Source organism: Myiozetetes cayanensis, unplaced genomic scaffold (genome assembly GCF_022539395.1).
Source record: "Myiozetetes cayanensis isolate MyiCay16 unplaced genomic scaffold, myiCay2020 scf4, whole genome shotgun sequence".
Classification (NCBI taxonomy): Eukaryota; Metazoa; Chordata; class Aves; order Passeriformes; family Tyrannidae; genus Myiozetetes; species Myiozetetes cayanensis.
Window position 1 is genome coordinate 61,312,228 of NW_026087631.1, and position 19,094 is coordinate 61,331,321.

Below are 19,094 nucleotides of genomic sequence, written 5' to 3' on the forward strand. Positions count from 1 at the left end.
TTGCAGAAGATATTTCTAGAGGAAGCATGAATGGGGACCCTGATTTTAGTAACACAGTCAGTGTTTTCTAGAGATTATTTGCTGGTGAATTTCTTGTTCTTCTGGTGGTAAAGCAAGATCAATTTGTGCTTCAAACATGCAACTGAAAGTTCTTCTAACAAATTAGACTTATGGTGCTTGGCAGCAGATGTCAGTGGGAGGCTAATACCTTATTTTCTCCTTTCCACTTTCTCCTTTCGCTTCCAAGTGGATGATGAGAGTCCAACAGCAGACCCAGCAATGGGCAGTACTGTAACTAGCCATGACCTCATGTACTCTTTCTGTCCCCAGAGCCCACAGTGGCACCATTCAAGTTCCTGGTACAATACCATGGACTCTGGAGGAGCAAGAGGTGTACGGAGTGTACAAGCATTATAGCTCAGAAGTAGAAACAAAGGATTTAAGTGTGTGACACAATTAATGGGACATAATGCCCTGTACCCCAGTAAGCCAGTACCAGCAAGCTTTGGGAAGATGACTTAAAATATTTGGCTGGCTGTTTTCTAATCATCCACATTATGATCATGTCTCTGTGTGGTCATGTTGATGGTATCCAGGCAGCCTCAGAGCCTCTCTTGGAGGTGGTTTCCTGATCCCAGCTGTAAGACCGCCTGAAGATTTTGTTCCTGCAAGTTAAATCACCAGTTGTAAACACAAAGAGTGGGACAGCAGTGCAGTTCCGGAGCAACTAGTTGCATTATTTTCTGTAATTTCTTCAATGCTGAGTCTTTGTACTTAGCTTGTGGTTGTATTTCTTGACAACAACAGGTGTCAGATGAATAAAGATTCCATTTTTGGGTATTGGATTGCAGTTAACTTTGGTTGTCATATCCTGCTGGTCATGTCCCCTTCACTGGGTAGTTCTGTAGAGTTTGAGTCTGTGAAAATGGGATTAGGCGAGGCTGTCTGGCACCACTTTCTCTTGGAATGTTATAAAACTTTGAGTAAAGGCACTTGAATAAATTACTGGAAGTGCCTGTTCAGAGCTTCTGGCACAGATAAATTTCTCTATACAAACTCTAGGAGAAGTTCTGTTTCTGTGCTGATAAATTGGTTTCAACTGGTCAGGGAAAAGAAAACAGTGACAGTATAATTGGAGATTAATTCCATCTAGAAGGAGCTTCAGGAGCATGCTGCTCAAAGTAGGATCACTTTCATTATGAATGTATTTATAAACACCTTTCTCTTAACATCCTTTTCATCTTTTCTCTTTCACTTGCTTAATCTCAATGCAAAAACAAATTTGGCAGTACCAGCCCCAAATGAGCACTCTAAATAAGGTGAAGAACGAATGCAGACAGATGGTGACTGAATTACTCGCGCAGAAACCTGCTACAAAACTAATCTTCAGTCAGCAGTCTCCCCTGCCTGCTCATAAGAGTCTGTATAAACTGCAAGGTGTTTCCATGGTCTAAAGGGTGTGTTGACATTAAGTATTTTAATTCTCCAGCTTCCAAGAAGGAAGAGGCTAGAATGCACCTGCACTGTCTGTTTTGTTATTGACATCAACTTGTTTGAAAAACCTGGCATATAATCCAGGGAACAGTACCAAAGGCAGTAGGTAGATTGTCTTTAAAGTTTTTTTAATGCAGAGAAAATGTCACCTTTGTAAGCACTTGGCAGTCTTCCATTTTAGCTCAAATACAATTTGAAGGGTAATGCTCCCTAGGTATTTCAGACTCTCGTTTTCTTAATTATCATTCCCGTTGCTTTTTCTGTTGTCTGCTTTCTCTACAGCACAATGATTCTAATTTTAATGGTAATTAGCTAACTGTTTGTCTGGGTGCTTTTAGCACATGATAGAACTCTAGTTAGTATAACTGTGCTGATTTATGTAGAGCAAAGTGTCTGAAATTGCATGGAAGTCAGTGTAGTATGCTTGTTTGCATATTTGTGTAGAGTCTGTGATTCTTGGCTGCTGTGGCCATGGGATTAATGTAATGAACTCGTCAATATAAGCTGACTGCTGTGTATATAAAGATGTAATTAATGGAATGCTTATAAAAACACATATCTGCGCTGAGATAAAATACATGCTTTTTTATATTTGCATTACTCAAGAGCACTTACTGTAGTGATTAACTGCTGCAAAACAATTTGTGTCTTACAGCTTGCCTTGAAGGGATCTAACTATGCTGGTCTGCTGGAGCGGCATCGCATCCATACAAAAAATGTGGAGCATGTTGTAGACAGTTTAAGGTAAGAATATATGGATGCTGAACATTTCAGACACAGTGAAATACCCACAGATAGTGTAAAATAACAAAGGGAAGCTTTGTGTTAGAAGCTCTGTTAAAATAGAAGTACTCAAAAGAGTGCAGATGAGCAGTTGTTCCTGAAAAAATCATGATGTGAACTAGCTCAGTTCAGTTAACTGGCACGCTCTGTTATCATCTTGAAAACAAATGAGAAAGATGTGAAGGATTTGTGTGTCAAGTGTTTATAAGCTAAATATGGCTGTAATTACTCCTTAGTTACACGTCAGCTTTTCAGAAGGATGTGACAATGAGCAATATAGGACAGAATTCAGGCTTTTTTTGAATTTTGTAGGAATGAGAGGATCGAAGTTCGCCTTGTTAAACGTCGAGAATATAACGAAGAGACAGTTCGGTGGGCAGATGCTGTTATATCTGCAGGAGGTATGACTTTATGGAAGGGAGGTGTTTGTTTCAGTATGTTTTCATGGACATGTTTTTCAAAAATGCTTTGCAGCTGTGCAACTTGAGGTATGCACATTTTGAAAGCAAATTGCTAATTTAATTGTCAGAAAATATTACAAAATGGAGTGATGGTGTCCATCTTGTCTGCCTCTAGTATCTAAAATTGTAGAGCACCAGGAAGTGAATCCTAGTGCATGGCCATGTTGGAAAAGTTTAATTGTCCTGTGTAAACTGTGGAATTCACTGTAGTTTTCAAATAAAGAGGATAAATTGCTTACTGTCAGGTAATTATATGTAGCCCTAAACCCTGCTCTTTTTGTGGGAGATGTGAGATGTAGACTAACATACTACCACTTGATCCCCTTCCTCAAACTGTCTTTCTTGATTTCACACTTAATTCCAGTGACTGGCATATCAAGTTGGATGGTACAGACAAAAATCTTCGAATGCTGAGCATCTGGTGCCACTGATTAGTGGTTTTCAGATGAATCAACAGAACAACTAACCTGATTGTTGATTTTTAATATTGGATTGCATCAGTTCTTTCAGTGTTGTTCTTTGGGGATTTGGTGCTGTGTGTTGCTGGGCTCTAACATAATGTTCAATCATCTGTGGTAGACTTGACTGTGGCTTTCCCTCTTCCCACTAGTCCACTTTGCCCTTAGCTACTGATCACCATGCAGCATGGGTAGAAAGGGGTATCTGTACACTACTGAAACTTCCTAATACACTCTTGTACATTTCAAAGAACTCCTCTAGGCTGGAGACTAAAGTGCCCATTTATGGCAAAATTTGTCATAGTTGAGGAAAGCAGCTGAGAAGTGATACCTCATCTGAGGTTTTCAGAGCTTATATCTAGCTGCAAAGACTGATTGAGGTTATAGTTGTCCTGCTGTTTAACAACCAGGAAAAAAATACTAATATCTGAAGAAACCAGTACATTTAAGGATTTCTCCTTTGAAGCTTTCTACTTACCTAAGACTTCTTTTCTAAGTGTGCCTGTTTGGGGCCAAATAAGATCTTTAAATTGTGCCTTCTAGGAGGACAACTGGGATGAAACTAAAGTAATGGGTTTTATGTGATTTGCAGTAAAATTTGGTTTTGTTTCCTGTCTCCTGTGGCTTTGTTTAGCAATACTTTCTAAATTTACATTCATTAAAGAATTTCTCCTACCTGCTGATAAACACTGAGAAATTTCCATAAATTTTTTTAAAGCTTGCTTCTACCAAATTCAGTTGCCTGGGCATGTATAGCTGTCAGATAAGTTGTACTTTTTCCAGTCACATTTGCCATCTTGAACTCAGTTGTCACTGCTCTGCTTTGAAAGACAGTCAGTAGTTTTGCAGTCCCATTTTATTTTTGTCCAGCTTACGTAATTGTTTGTTGATATAAAAGCATGTAGTGGTAATGCTGGAGTATACATGGGAACTGTTTTGTTTGGGTACTAGAATGTGAAGTGATACTAACTTTTGGTTTACTTTTTCTGTAGGTGATGGTACAATGTTGTTGGCAGCCAGTAAGGTTTTTGATAAATTTAAACCAGTCATTGGAGTAAATACTGATCCTGAAAGGTAAAAACATATTTTGGGAAAAAATGCTTTATTTAATATCAGGCACATTGTGCATTTGAGGCATGCCTGTAGTATTTGGCAGTGTAAATGTCTATTTTAGTGGGTTGTAGGTATCAGGCTAACCCTTTGGTTTTTTTAGAAAAGTTTCCACAGTGAGTTACCCTGTCTCATCTGAGAGGACACTAAGCAGTACTGGATAATGTGACTGTGTTAAACTGCCACAACTGTTTTCACACACCAGTGTAACAGCACTTGCAGCTGGTTAACCTGTATTATTAACCAGAAGTTTGAGTCCAGAGATGGCAGTATAGAACCCAGACAGGATGAGGGATTTGATAAAAGCAGCTAAGTGTGGTGCCTGAAAACACAGAAACTTTGTCTCTTTATGAAACAGGTGGATCCAGTAGAGCATTAGATGAAGAGGTTTGCTGTGGTTTCTTCATGTAAACCATGTCATACCTCGGAGGATACAGTCTCTGCAGCCAATTATTGGCACTTAGTTGTCCTATTATAAACTCTACACAAGTTGCATCCACCTGCCCAAATCAATCTTGCAGTTAGGTAGATGCAGTGTGTTAGTGTGTAGTGCCTGCTTGGAATGAATGGCAAGTAAAACTCAGAATTCTCCAAGGCTCTATCTGCTGGGAAGTCCAGATTTAGATTTTTGCTTTTGATATTAACAGCTAATTTATTCTGCCTTATCAATCTTGAATAGCAGGGTTCAAATAACAAGTGCCGTCAAGTTATCGAATATCACTCATGAAAGGGGAGCAGTGTTTAGTCTTCTAGTTTTGACATGAGATTTCTTTTGATCTTAGGCAGGTTGCTTACCTGTTTCACTAAGTTGTGTAAGTGGAGGAAATTTACTTTCTCACTTGTCAGGTTTATTAAACTTGAATTCCTTGCCCAGAGTGGTAACAGGAACTATACATGTATTTATATATCCCTGCAGGATTACTAGCTGAACAGACAATTTTTAGGGGAAATGTGGGAGAAATAACCTTATTTTTTGAAGGTACCAAATCTTAAGAGATATACTGTCATTTTCATTGTCGTTTTTTGTTGCTAGATCTGAGGGTCACTTGTGCTTGCCTGTGAGATACACACGTTCATTTCCTGAAGCACTACAGAAGCTTTATCGTGGTGAGTTCAGGTAGGATTCACTGATCTTTGGTTTTCAAAAGCACAGTGGGATTGGAAAATACTTAACGAATGATGTGCAATGCCTAAGGAGTAGGTGAAGTTTAGTAAAATCTTCATGCCTCAAATTGTGAATTTGGTGTAGGTGTTTGTTTACTGTGTTGCAAATGAGTTCATGGTCGAGTGTTAGATTGGAATACAAAGGATAAAATTGACTGCCAGCTCCAGCAAAAAGCCTTCTGTTATGACCTGCAATAATTTATTTTCTTTTCTGACTTAGCAAATTCATAAATGAGGAACTGCATGCCTCTAAAGGGTACATTGGTTTACATATTTTAAGACTCAAAAGCATATGTAGTACAGTGAGGGCCATTAGAAGCTAATGAAACATATGCACTTAGGAAATGGTCAGTGTGTTGGATCTGGGGTTTTGGTGACTGAGGTAAAGTGGCTAAACTTTTGTTAACAGATGAGTGTAAGGCAAAGCTTTTCTTCACGCTGAAGAGAGCTTGATGTTTTCAATACTAGATATTCTAGAAAAATCTCACTCGAATTAAGAAGTAACAGGCTGGATTTTAAAGGACAGACTAGGGAAGAGTTTTTTAATAATTATTTTAAAAGAGACATTGTTCTGTGGTGTAGTAACTTTCTGGAATACTTTTAGGATGACAAACCATTCAACAGAAATCAGTCACCTGAAATACGTATCAGTTGAGGGTTTTTTTTCTGAAATAACAGGACTCTTATTCTTAAGCAAAAACCTGACCAGAGGTTTCATTTGACAGTTCTCAGATTTATTTGGCCCTAAGGAAACTCTAAAATAGGTGGGTGACTGAATCAGGTTGTCTGGAAGGACTTTTGGTGGCTTGCAGTTGTATGTGGATGGTGAGGTGCCAGAGACTGGAAAAGGGCAATTGTCTTCTTACCCGTGAGGTGTCAGTCAGTGTAACAATCCATGTAAGCACTGACCTTGTAGTCTCATAAAATAACCAACATTATTGATTTATAAAGGACAAACCATATCAGATCACCCATGTTTCTTTTCTTGGTGGCCAGTGGTGTAATAGATTGGGTCTCAGAATAGGGGTATAATAGGAATACAGTCCCATTTTCTAATTTTTTTTAGGGGATGTGACGTGTTCTAGTGTGAGCATCGTAAGGAGGCCAGTGTAGTGATACTTACTGCAAGCTGTCTGCCTGACTACCTAAAACCATACTTGGAATTTAAGGGCAGATAGGATATGTTGAATGAGGCTTTACAAAGATGACAATGAGGAAAAAGGAGTAATGTAGTCATAGAAGGCATAAGGCTTCCTTATTGTAATTTCAGGAAAAACTGGTGACTGTCAGCTGGGTATCAACAGTATGAATGGGGAAAAAATGTGCTCATAACAATTCCTCATGATTTGCTTTCTTAATCAAGCTACTGCTATTTTATTTCATGAAATCTCTAAATTGTAAGAGGAAAAGGAATTGATATCTCTAGGGAAAAATAAAAAGATCTGAATGTTGTATTATAACTTTTATACCCTTCTTGTGCTTCAGTTGAATTCCTCTGATGCATCCTAAATTCCTAGGCTAGGGGAGATTGTTAAAATGAGAGGATACTTGTGGTCCTTATGTATAAAGGGATGGACAGAGCTGCTTTTCTGGACATATACAAATGAAATATGTTAAAAATATAGCACATATTACTCTGTACTTGAGATCTTTTTTATTCTCAAAATCCCTGCGTCAATCATTCATTCACAAGTTAGAATCACATGCCTAAAAAGAAGAGTTGTTCTTTATATGATTTTTTAAGACTACTTTTGGCCAGTGTCCTCTTCACACATGCAAAAAACATGAGGAAGCAACTTGGGAAGTGTAAAGCGTTTACAATTTAGTGTGATTAACTTTCTAAATTTAGGACTCATAGTGGAAGATATAAAACTTGAAACATGACTTTGAATATATTTAATTGTTATGATGTTCTGTTTTGAGAATGAAGACTTTCTGATCCTATCTAATTCTGTAATGAATATTTCAGCTGTTGATACCAACTTCTTCCTCTTGTCTTAGGTGGCAGTGGCGGCAAAGAATCCGATTGTATCTCGAAGGAACTGGTATTAACCCAACCCCTGTAGATTTACATGAACAGCAGCTGAGCCAAGAGCAACACAGCAGGGCTCACATAAATGAAAGATTCCAGGATCAAGGTAGGTTAAAATCTTACAGGAATATAATCAATTTGCTATGATAACTTGAAATAGAAAACAAAGATTTGTAAGAGTTGAAGTATTTGAAATTTGGGTACTGCATTTGAGAGATTCCTCTGATTAGCTGAGGACCGAGATTAATGTTTTTTAGAAGGGATTTTTTTTTTTTTTGTATATTTGGGACTGTACAATTAGAACCAGTTTTCAGTATCCACAGTTAATTTATCTAATGTCAAAATACCTGATCTTTTTTAAAATGCTACCTCTTCGGGTTACTAAAACCACTTGAGTGTGTTGTGTGTTTGTACACACATACTCTTAACTTGTTACTTCACAGTTGAAAAAGCTGGTCTCAGAATACCAGCAAGCAAATGAGAAATTAGAAGTGAGATTCTCTGATTCTCTTCCTGGGTAATTCCTTGGTTGTCAAACACCTTCAACTGTTTTTTTCGTGATGATTCTCTGATTAACCTGTTTCCAGTACTGCATTTGCTCACGTAGAAGTCCTTGTCAACACAAAAAATTTCTTAATCCCCCTTAATTACCTTGTGATATAAAGTCTGATTCCTTGAACTTTATCAGAAATAGCTGTGAAGTCACTGTCACCTCTTGGCTGGAAGAGTAACTGACAGAGGAGAAGAATTCATTCTGTTTGGTTGCCCATGAGTTTTCAGGGAAAGCAATGTCTGAACCTAAATGTCATTGCCTCACTGACCTTGGTTCAAATACTTGTTGTATCCAGTAAAGGACAGTGACTCGCTACAGCCTAAATCAGTAAAAAATTGAGTCCTTGAAGATAATGGAGCACTAGATTTACAATACAAATCCAGGCAGCAGAGTCTCCTCCAATGAGTTGTGAACTTTTTCTAAAAATTTGGGTTGTAAACCTGTGATTCAAAACTGCTGTATTCAATATCTGCAGGATCTGACATTTCTGGTCCACATCTTTTACCAGTGAGAGCACTCAATGAAGTCTTCATTGGGGAATCTCTTTCATCCAGGTATGTTTAATTGTTTGTTGTTACAACAAGGCACAATTGGCTTAATTTCTTTTTATGACATTGCATTGGACAATCAGTGGTGGGATTTTACTGTAAAATTTCAGTTCTAGTCTATAGATATTTAACACTGATTGTATTATTGCATATTACAAAGTGTATTTTTAGAGATGTTAATTTCTGGTTTTCTACCTCCTGTATGGACATTCTTTCCTTTCCCTGGCTGTTTTCTTTTCCCTTTATTGAAGATTTAAATACCCATCCTTAAACTGCCTTCTCTCCCACATCTCTTGTTAAATATCTTTTGGTAAGCTTTTATCACGACTAAGCAGAAATAGGTTTTAGCATGACCAAGTACTCCTTTTCCTACCTTTTTGTCATTAGGAGCAAAGGTCTTGGCCTGCCTTTGGCAGAAGCTTCGTTACTGGGAGATAACACTTACTTTATTGTGCTAAGAAACAAGTTTGTATCAGTTTGTGGAACTACCTTATCCAGGATAAGATAGTTAGATTCACTGTGTTTGGCAGACAAACAGGAAGAAGGATATGGGTAATATGACTGGAGCTGTGATAAAAGAGATAAAACATTATCCTTGGTCAGGATTTGGCCAAACTTTTACTTGTATTTTATATCCCTTTTCCATTTATTTTTTGTCTTAAAAAAAACCCCAAACAACAACAACAGAAAACCCACTTCAGAGTGTAACAACTTCTTGTGTTTGTACAGTGCCTGGGACACTGATTGCTGCAGGAAACAGAATAAGTGTTCCATGAGTGCTTTATCTTTCATCTAGACTGCAGCCTCAGTCTGGCAGAAGGAATTAGTCTCAAAGAGATAGAAATCTTGCTTTCTACTAATTTTATCAAGATTTTGAGAAGTTTCTTTAACAGACAGTGATAGAGGAACACAAAGTTGTTTTCCAACACTTGGAGTGTCACAAGTGCATCGTGGTCTTTGGTTCCAGTGTATTTGAGAACCACTGGGGAACACAGTGCCTGTAGGAACTAATCTCTAGAAAGAACTATTGTGTTCATAGGACCTTACACTCGAAGACTTAAATAATGATGTCACAGAGATGACTCTTCTGTAAAGTTCAAATATACAGGCTTGCTCTTAATTAATACAAAATGACTGGCAGCTGCTTCTAAGGTCTTAATCTGCATGTCCATGAAGAAAACAAGGAAACAGAAGAAAAAAACTCAAAAAATCCTTCAGACTCACCTTGCAAAAATTATCTTAAACTGAATCAAACTGTACACCTGTGTTAATAATTTACTTCCAGTTCTTTCATCTCCCCATATTCTCAAGAGTTACTAAGAGTAGAAACTGTTTGACACTAAACAGTCAAGAGTTGTATTCCTAGTGGATCCAGACTGAAACATTCTTCAGCTAAAAAAGCTCAGTAAGGTCCATTTACTAAGAAAGGTGAAACTCAGTCATGCATAACAGTGAATGTAGTGTTTTTCTAAGAGGGTCCTAGTAATCTGAAGGCTGTATCATACTGCTTGCATCAGGCACTATGAACATCAGCAACTTTAATTCATAAATAAACTCTTGAATGTTCTGAAGCTTATAGAGAGAAACCCTCTGCCCCCTCTAGACCTAACATTAGCAATCCCTGATACATGAACAGTAACATGCAGGAGATGATTGTACCCCAAGACATAGTACATTTCCATTTTGGGAAGAATTTGCCCTGGAGAGAAATATAAGCCTGCTGATGGTTTAAAGCTGTTCCTGAAGGAGTGGATTTTTAATTATTGAAGTGATCAAGAATTCAGCTTCAGGCCATGCTATTACTTACTTAGGTTGTAGTGCCTTACATTGTAGCGTTCCCTGACATAATTTAATGAGACCTAATGGTAGTATAAACACAGCTTTTCAGTAGTGCAACTATTATGCAAGGACGGTAATTATTTACAGTTTTATTTGTAAGTCCAACAAATCCTGCTTGTATAAAAAGTGATTCCTCGATGAACCAAAACCATGAGGTGGTTTTATTCATAAATTAATATGAGAAGGGAATCAGTGAATCAGAAGTAACTGTCAAATTGGAAACACTGTGCAAAGCCTGTGAAATTGTCATCCAGATTTGAAACTAGCCCCTCTAAATTGTTATGTGCCTGATAAGGCTGTGTGTTCTGTCTTATTCAGGGAGAACTTTAAGTCCTGCAAACCCAGTTTTAAATTCTCGCTTCATAGGGCCTCCTATTATGAAATATCAGTTGATGATGGTCCTTGGGAAAAACAGAAGAGTTCAGGGCTTAATGTGTGTACTGGAACAGGATCAAAAGCATGGTAAGTACATGTTACTGCTTTGATATAAAATATCATTTCAGATAAGCTAGATGGACCTATTTTGCTTACGCATTTTGTCCATGCTGGGACTCTTTTGGGCTGTGGGTAAGTCAGTGAACATCAAATATTCTCACTGTCAGCGTGGTTCAAATCTGTCTCAGACATATCAGTACAGTAAAGCTCACATTACTTGTAGGTATGGAGACAAGCACTGAAAGGGTGAGGAGCTGCAGCACTGAGACAGAAGTTTACCTTAGATGTAATTTTGGTGAATGCCACATGTGAAGATGAATGGTTGGGAATGGTGAGGGAAAAAGATTCTGCTGTGACGTGCAGAGCGTACTGGGATGATCTGTGAACTACTCTTGTTGGCTAAAATGGAAATACTTAGATGAAGTAACTCAGTAAACTTATAAAAATCTAAGCTCTAAGAAGAATGGGGAAACATGTACTTGGAAGCAGTGTTAAGTTGTCTCTGGCACATCTACTGTCCATTCTCCTTTCAAGCCTCTTGTTTCTTTCATATTTAATTGACAAGGCACAATCTCTTTGCCAAAGTACTCTCCTTAAACAAAGATGACCATATCTACATAGAACTGTGCTAGCTTAATCAAAGGGGTGGATTATTTTTTCAGCTTAAACAAGCTGCAGTACTGCATGTAAGTCTAATCAACTTAGTTTTGAGATGTGAGGGACATGTACAGTGAAAGCCTTGAAATCTATTTGTGCTCACAGTTTAAAGTTGTACAATAGGCCCTGGATTTATGTGGCAGGCTAAGATGAACTACAACAGAAGCTTTTAATGAAATTCGAAAATGAATATTCATGCTGTAACCATGGTTACTGGGTTTTACTCTTCATTGTAATTCAGAATTTTGTATTCAGTCAGCATAACTTAGTCCTGGAGCCTGCCAAGGATGAAATTGGCAGACTGCTAGGGAAACTTTCCTAGTGTTCAGGACCTTGGGAAAGTACACTCTTAATTCAATGCTGTTCTTACGCATTTCATTTGCTTATACACTCTGGACTGAGGAATCCTAGAACCAGAGATCAAACTCTAGGATTGCTCCTCTCCATTGCTGTGATCAGTATGTGGCTGGACTTCTCTAAACTGAGACCAGGCCTGTGGAGTGATCTTCCTTACCCTGTGGTTTGGGGGCTTTCCACTCTCCTGGAATTTCAAGCCTCCTTGGACTGAGAGACATTTAAATGTCCAGGTGTTGTCTTTAGCTGCCAAAACTTGTGTAAAAGGACATCTAGGTGAGAGAGAGAAAAATTTCAAACTGTGCATCTCAGTTTCTTGCCAGTATCTGATCAGGCTTGCAGATAGGCAGTACATGTAAGAGAAGGAGCCTTGGACAGCCACACTTAGCAGCTCTGTGGTCTGATAGGCTTTATGCTGACTTTTTCATCCAAATGTGTCAAATGCAGAAGTGGCTGGTCTGACTGCCCCTTTTCTATATGTGCCAGTTCTTGTGAGATTCAAGCCCACACCTTAGGATACAAACAAAGAGGCATAATATTTGTGAATAAATGTGGGATTCATAAACAAAAACGAACAGACAGAATTAAATTGCAAGGGTTGGATAGATGGGATAAGAACACACTGAATCTGTAGAACTGTCATGCTTCAGTTTTTTTAAGGCAGACTTTAAACAGCAGTTACTGAGTTAAGGCAGAAGGATTATTGATAAGGAGACTACATCCCATGTATCATGCTCTTTCCTGAAGACATCAGGTAGTGGATTTTTAAGGTTTGCAAAGCCACAGATAGATGTCAAACCAAGAGTTAATTTAAAACTTTTTCTTGGAAGAAACTGATATCACACTTAATCTCATTGTTTGGTTTTTTTTCCCAAATGTTGAACATAGTTGTTTGTCTGTATGCAAAATTTTGGGGGGTTTTTTGCTTTGTTTTTCTCTAAGTTGTACTGCCCAGCAAACAAGACTTCTACTTCTCTGTCTAGGTCCTATAATATTAACAAAGTTGCACATCAAGCTGTTGAAGAGATCCTTAAGATTGGTGAGTGAATAGTGTGGTATTATTAGCCAAGTTTATATAAACATACTCTTATCTAACTGGGGCTCTTGCTCTTAACAGCGAAAAAGCGTGGAAGTTTGGATATGCCTCTGAACACGGACTTAGTGCAAAAAGGTCAGTGGAAAAGGCAAGATTTCTTTAAAGTGTCTTAACTTTGACCAGTCCGTTTTGTTTGTACTCTTAATAGTCTGCACTGCTTTCAGTATTTTAGCGCTCCTTCAATAAGAATAGTCTTTTTTGCAAATGTTATTTAGGCACATTTGGCAAAAGATGTCTTACTTGATGTGAAAACACTTATTTAGACTTCTGTATATATATAGATCTTCAGGAAAATTTCAGTTCTCCTAAGATTTGAAACACTTAATTTAATACACAATTGAAACAAAACATTTAATTACCTGAAGAGGGCTGTTGAGTGTTCATCATGCAATAGAACTGAAAGGAATATTCTGTAAAAGTAATTTTTTTTTGCCCGTGAAGACTATTAAACATCTATCAAGACTCAATATTCCCTTTTGCTAGGGAAGCTACTCTTTTCTGGAGGAATGTGTGTTTCTGCGAGTAACTAATTTTCCCTGTAAAAACTAATGGCTGATCTCTCTGTTTACAGTAACAAATGATTTCAATGAGTCTCTGCTCTATAGTCCAGAGGAACCAAAGATGTTTTTCAGTGTTCGAGAACCTATTGTAAACAGGGTTTTTTCAAGTAGCCGTCAGCGTGGCTTCTCTTCAAAGTAAGTGTTGGCTGCAGCAGTGAAGACTTATTTCATTCTGTGTATTTGTCAAAAAGTATGAGTAATCCAGGACTTTCCCTTGAAGTGTTTCAACATCCAGTTTGTGTTTTGAGTGGCTTGAGTATTGTTCTCATAACAGCAGGAGGAAAATGTTTCCTAGTTGTGTTATGCCTATTTAATGTTTGATCCATGCAGTCTTACAGAATAAAAGGATTTTGCTGTGCTCAGTTTTGAGTGTGTGCCATTTCCCTCAGTATGAGACACAGGCACTGACAAACAGGAGTGAATTCAGGAAAGGGCTGCTGAGAGGATGAGGGGCCAGAACACACCGCGTGTAAAGGAGAGACTCAAAGAGTGCTTTTGTGTAGCCTGGAGGAGGCAAGACTGAGCCAGGGGGAGCCAGTTGCTGTCTTCAGCTGCCAAAGTATGGTTACAGAGGAGGCTGAGTTAAACTCTTTTCAGAGCAGAATATGAGGCAACAGCTGTGATTTTATAGGATGTAAGATTCTGATAAAAAAAGAAGAAAAAATATTCACAGTGAGAGTAGTCAGGTGGTAGAACAGGTTGTCTGGAGTTTGTGCTATCACTATCCCTGGAGATACTCAAAACTTGCCTGGGCAAGGCCCTAAGCAACCTAACCTATCTTTGAAGTAAAGCCTGCTTTGAGTAGAAGGTTGCCCTTCCAAACTGAATTATTTGGTAATTAATCATTTTAACTTAGGGCACTTCTGCCAGTGGAGGTTTAGATTGAATATTAGGAAAATTTTCTTCACAGAAAGGGCTGTCAAGCTCTGGAACTTAGTACAGTGAAGTAGCTGCCCAGTGAAGTAGTGGAATCGTCATCCCTGGAATTATTTAAAAGCACTTAGGGCCATAGTTTTAGTGGTGGAGTTGGTAGTGTTAGTTTAATGGCTGGACTCAATGGTTTTGTATTTCTTTTGCAATCTAAATGATTCTTTGATTTTTGTGGAGTTTGCCATAATTAAATACAAAGATGTACAACTGTTAGTTATATGTTCAGAATAACTGAACATATAAACAATAAACAATTGAAAACAATACAGGATTTCAGTATTAATTAAATGTTAATTCAACCTTTTATATCAAAACAAATGTCTAAAGGAGCTCTGACCTGAAGGGGACCCAAATTCTTCTCCTTTTGAGAAACATCAGTCTTACAACAACATTGTATGACCAAGTCATAAAGCTATTTATATTTCTGGGAGATGTGTCTTCCTGAAAATCTAAGTCCCTGCATAAGTGTTGATTAAACTTTGAATATCAGAACATTGTATAGACCAGGAACTCATTACTTAATAGCGTTCTCATTTTCTGCATGAAGGGATAAATTTCAATGGTTGAGTCAATTTTCCTTTTAAAGGTAAGTGATGACAAAGGTGGTTAGTAGCTTTATTCTGTCTTGTCTGGTTCTAAAAGAGAGGCCTTACTGACAAGCATTCTGACCTTCATCTTTGTGTTTGAAATTACTTTCCTTTTCTTTGAATGATTCATGTAACAACATAGACTATATTAATATCCAAATTATTTGAATCTCAAGCACTGCTAGTTGAAACTGTATGTTTCACTTAATATGAAGACAATGCCTTAGAATCATAGATTAACTGAAAACTTTTCTGTGAAGATTAAAGGGTTTTCTTTAAAAAAATACACCTAAACTGCAGCTTTCAACACTAAGTGTTAAGTTATAGGCTGTTCTCAGACTCTGGGAACAATTATTTGAACAAGTCCTTGACTCTTCGCTACATCCACACAAAGTAGTGGTAACTGGGGGCGGTTCTAGTGCTTGTTAACATGCTAAATGGTTCTCTAAGTATGTGATGAAGCATTTGTAGGCCCACGCAAAAGAAGGGCCAAAAACCAGTCTTATTGTTGAGTTGCTTCTGTGAAATACTTAAATGTTTGAGCAGTTTTGTGAAAACTGAGTTCTTGGGTTTTTGCAGAGTCTGTGTCCGTTCCCGCTGTTGGGATGCCTGTATGGTTGTGGATGGGGGAACATCTTTTGAGTTCAATGACGGGGCGATAGCGTCGATACTGATTGACACAGAGGATGCACTGTGCACTGTTCTGCTGGAAGAATGAAGGACCCTCAAGTCTTCTGCTGAAACATTTATGGATCCATAGAGGGAAACCATGGGGATATCACAATGCTGCATTATACTGGATGTTGGCTTTTTCAGATGCAAGAGCATTTAGAGGAAGCTTGAAATACTTTTCATTCCTTTGGGTTGGGGAAACATAAACCTGATATTTAAGCTCTTTTTGCATCTGGTGTAAAAGAAATGTATCTGAAGTGTTATCTCTAACTTCAGTGAAAATTGACATTTTAACCTGTAAGAAAGAACAGCTTTTTAAACACAGGTAGTTGGGTTCAAGTATTAAGTCAGTAGCATTAAATATTCAGATGTACAGTTTTTTAGTAACAGTCTGGGACTGATGAAACTAAGTACCTTCATACATACACTTTTGTAGAAAAGTTGACTGTCGATCTAGCAATTTGATGCAAGGATATATAGATTTTGGTAAACCGTGATGTTGATGTAATAGAAATGGAAATACAAACCTTTTGTATGCTTTTCAAAAATTGTACAACTTTGTAGTTTCATACAACTTGTGGCAATTTTTTTTTTTGTTCTTCCAGTATTTTTTCTACTTTGTAGGCTTACATCAGAAGTAAAAGCCTGCTTTAGTACATCTTGAATGAAGTAGCTTTTACTTCTTCTGTCTGGCTAGAGAGGGACTTGAAACCCAAAGGTTTTCTTAAGCCCTTCAGTGGGAATATACAAATTATAGAAATCATGTTGAAGTAAGAAAGATTCCGTCCCTGAGTGGATTAACTGGCAAACAGGTGGTCAGTCACACTAGTGCATGTGATGGCTATCATTAAGAAAGGTATTTGGCCTTATTAAGTTGAATGGTTTGGAATTTTAGGTTATGAATTTCTTATAATTAAAGAAGAATGAGAGATATCCTGGGTAATAGGAGTTGGAGCACAAGTTAATACCTATGTCTTCCACTTTTCTCACCATGTTTTTACCTTCCCCAGAAAGTTCCAATCCTATGCTGAATTCTACTGATATTTAACTGGCAACAAATGAATTTTACATGTCTGTGCTCATGTTAGGTAAGCCAGTTAACAGCAGAAAAAAAAGCTGATTACAGAAGAGAAAGTGATTTTTTAAATAATGTTTTGGAGAAACTATAAACTGTGACTGCCTTTTAAAGTCTGTGCTGATAACTGCATATAAGAGAGGGCAGAATTTGACAAAGTGAATATTCCTACAGCAGGAACTTTTCTACTACATGACTTGAAAAAAGTATGTTTTGTCCTGTCTACTACAAATTAGCTCCCAAAACTGAGTTTTCTTTAAACTACTTTTGAACAGAGAGACTTCTGTAACAGATGTTCTCAGGTCTAATGGAAATGTTCTCCAGTGTGGCCAAACAGCATATTTACCACCACTTGCAAAACGTGAACTGCTCTTTATAGGTGGAGGAAGTGGATAAAGGATTTTTTCCTTCTACGACTTGAGTGAATACAAAATCAAAACATAATTTGGAAGAAATTTGACCATTCAGTTCTAGGAAAATGTGATACTGATGGAGATTTCTGAATAAGCTATCACTGTTTGTGTACATTTTACCTTTAGGTGTGCTGCAGAGTGAGTTATTTACACTGTCTGGCTATCATGATTGCAGAGCCAGAGGGGAAAGTAAAAGTAGCCAAATAAGCTTTCAAAACTTATGAACAAAGTTCAGGAGCTATCAGAATAGAGCCTTTAATGTCTAAAAAAAATCTGCAAAACTTTTCTAAAGGTAAAGATGCAGAAGACTAATCTTTCTTAAGTTGTGTGCACACAAACTAGGGTGTTTTAGTTATTGTCACTCCATCAGTAACCAGTTAAGGATGGTTTATGTGCCTCTATCTAGTACACCTGTCAAGATGCTGTTAAACCCCCAAACCCACCAATGCCATTAACACTAATTTATTACTTCCTAGGAATTTGCCACTGTTAGATCAGATTTAGGTATTGAACACCTGCATAGAAAAATTATGTCAGAAATGTCATCCCCTGCTTATTTAGATATTTGTGTGCTGTAATGTTTTAATGGAGACTGATTACTCTGATCAGTAAGCATACCTCTTAAACATGCCTGCCATTCCTTATTACGAATGTCAAGACTAAAAGACAGTGTTTTCAGGCCTGACAGATCCAAAATGTGATCTGGTTTAGGACTTGGTAAGTTTTCACAAATTCCTAACTTAGCAAAATGGAAGCCTGACTTACTCATGAGTGGCCTCTGCTGGTTTTGTCTATAATTTAATTGCACTTCTGTTGAAGCATTTACTGGTGAATGTTTTAAGTTAATTAGGATGATTCAGAAATCTATAATAAATAAGAAGCAGCTACCTTTTTTATTGAGGAACTGTAGGACACTTTCTAAGGATCCTTTATTGCAAGGGATTACAGTACAATTTACCTGGCAGACAGTATTCCATGACAGGACAGAGTATTGGTTTAACACTGATTTAATCTGCATGGACTGGCAGTGATCTTTGCACCTCTTCTATCTGCTGAGTCAAATCCATGGTCTTTTCATTTAGTGCCAGTCCACATGGTGTTCTGCTAAACTAGACCTGTCATTCTTTGCCCTTTTTTTTTTTTTCTCCACATGGTGTTTATACATTATGTAATAAAAATGAAAAGGTTAATTGATAAATGAAGCTCTCCTGTGCCTTATTTCCACCTTCAAAAGTGTTTCATGCACTTAGCTTTTAGGTATAATGCAGAGACTGCTACGTAGCAGTTTTTGGTATGAACTGCGCAGAGCGAGAAAACAACTTCAGTTAGTAAAAGGTCGGCGGTGCACCTTAACCCCAGGGACTTCCATTATGTGTCTGCTACAGCTGGCACTATAACCAAGAGAGGGGTGATAGTCCAACACTGAACCTGCTAGTTGAAAGTAGTTCAGGGCTATTCCATCTAGTTAAACCCATACTCTTCTCCCAGTTCTGTGTAGGGTTTAAAGCATAATATAGTAAATGCTAAATGGATTCATGATAAACCCCCTGTCCTCTAAACCACCAGTTTACACACTGGTTGGACAAATTCCCCTCTTTGTAACCCTTTACACAAAGTTGGTGGGAAATTAGGGAAAACATTCTCCCATCCATCAGTCATTTTGTACAACATAGCAATTTCTTAAATCTTTATTAAATGCAAGAGAAGGTGCGCGGAGTTACATTGTGCACAGGGAGAAGTATTAAAGGAAGTGCTGAGCTGCAAAGATTTACCTTTTTCCTTGAAGTAATTTAAGGCTTTAAAACTAAGGCAGCAAATGGTGAAGCAGTAGAATATCCAAATTCCCTCACTTCTCCAGTTTTCACAAGGTATG

At 37.8% G+C, this 19,094-nt stretch overlaps 1 protein-coding gene across 4 annotated transcripts in view; it reads left to right on the top strand.

The window, feature by feature from the left end:
* The window catches only part of NADK2 (NAD kinase 2, mitochondrial), a 31,689-nt gene extending 13,270 nt beyond the window's left edge, over window positions 1-18,419 (top strand). For all 4 annotated transcript variants that reach the window (XM_050329275.1, XM_050329276.1, XM_050329278.1 and 1 more), the window contains exons 2-12: window positions 2,150-2,238; window positions 2,590-2,678; window positions 4,189-4,270; window positions 5,340-5,423; window positions 7,472-7,608; window positions 8,531-8,609; window positions 10,761-10,904; window positions 12,872-12,927; window positions 13,006-13,059; window positions 13,556-13,679; window positions 15,641-18,419. In XM_050329275.1, coding sequence (XP_050185232.1) covers window positions 2,150-2,238; window positions 2,590-2,678; window positions 4,189-4,270; window positions 5,340-5,423; window positions 7,472-7,608; window positions 8,531-8,609; window positions 10,761-10,904; window positions 12,872-12,927; window positions 13,006-13,059; window positions 13,556-13,679; window positions 15,641-15,779 — 1,077 coding nt within the window. In that variant the 3' untranslated portion in view covers window positions 15,780-18,419. The remainder of the gene's footprint in view (window positions 1-2,149; window positions 2,239-2,589; window positions 2,679-4,188; window positions 4,271-5,339; window positions 5,424-7,471; window positions 7,609-8,530; window positions 8,610-10,760; window positions 10,905-12,871; window positions 12,928-13,005; window positions 13,060-13,555; window positions 13,680-15,640) is intronic.
* The last annotated feature ends 675 nt before the right edge of the window (window positions 18,420-19,094 follow it).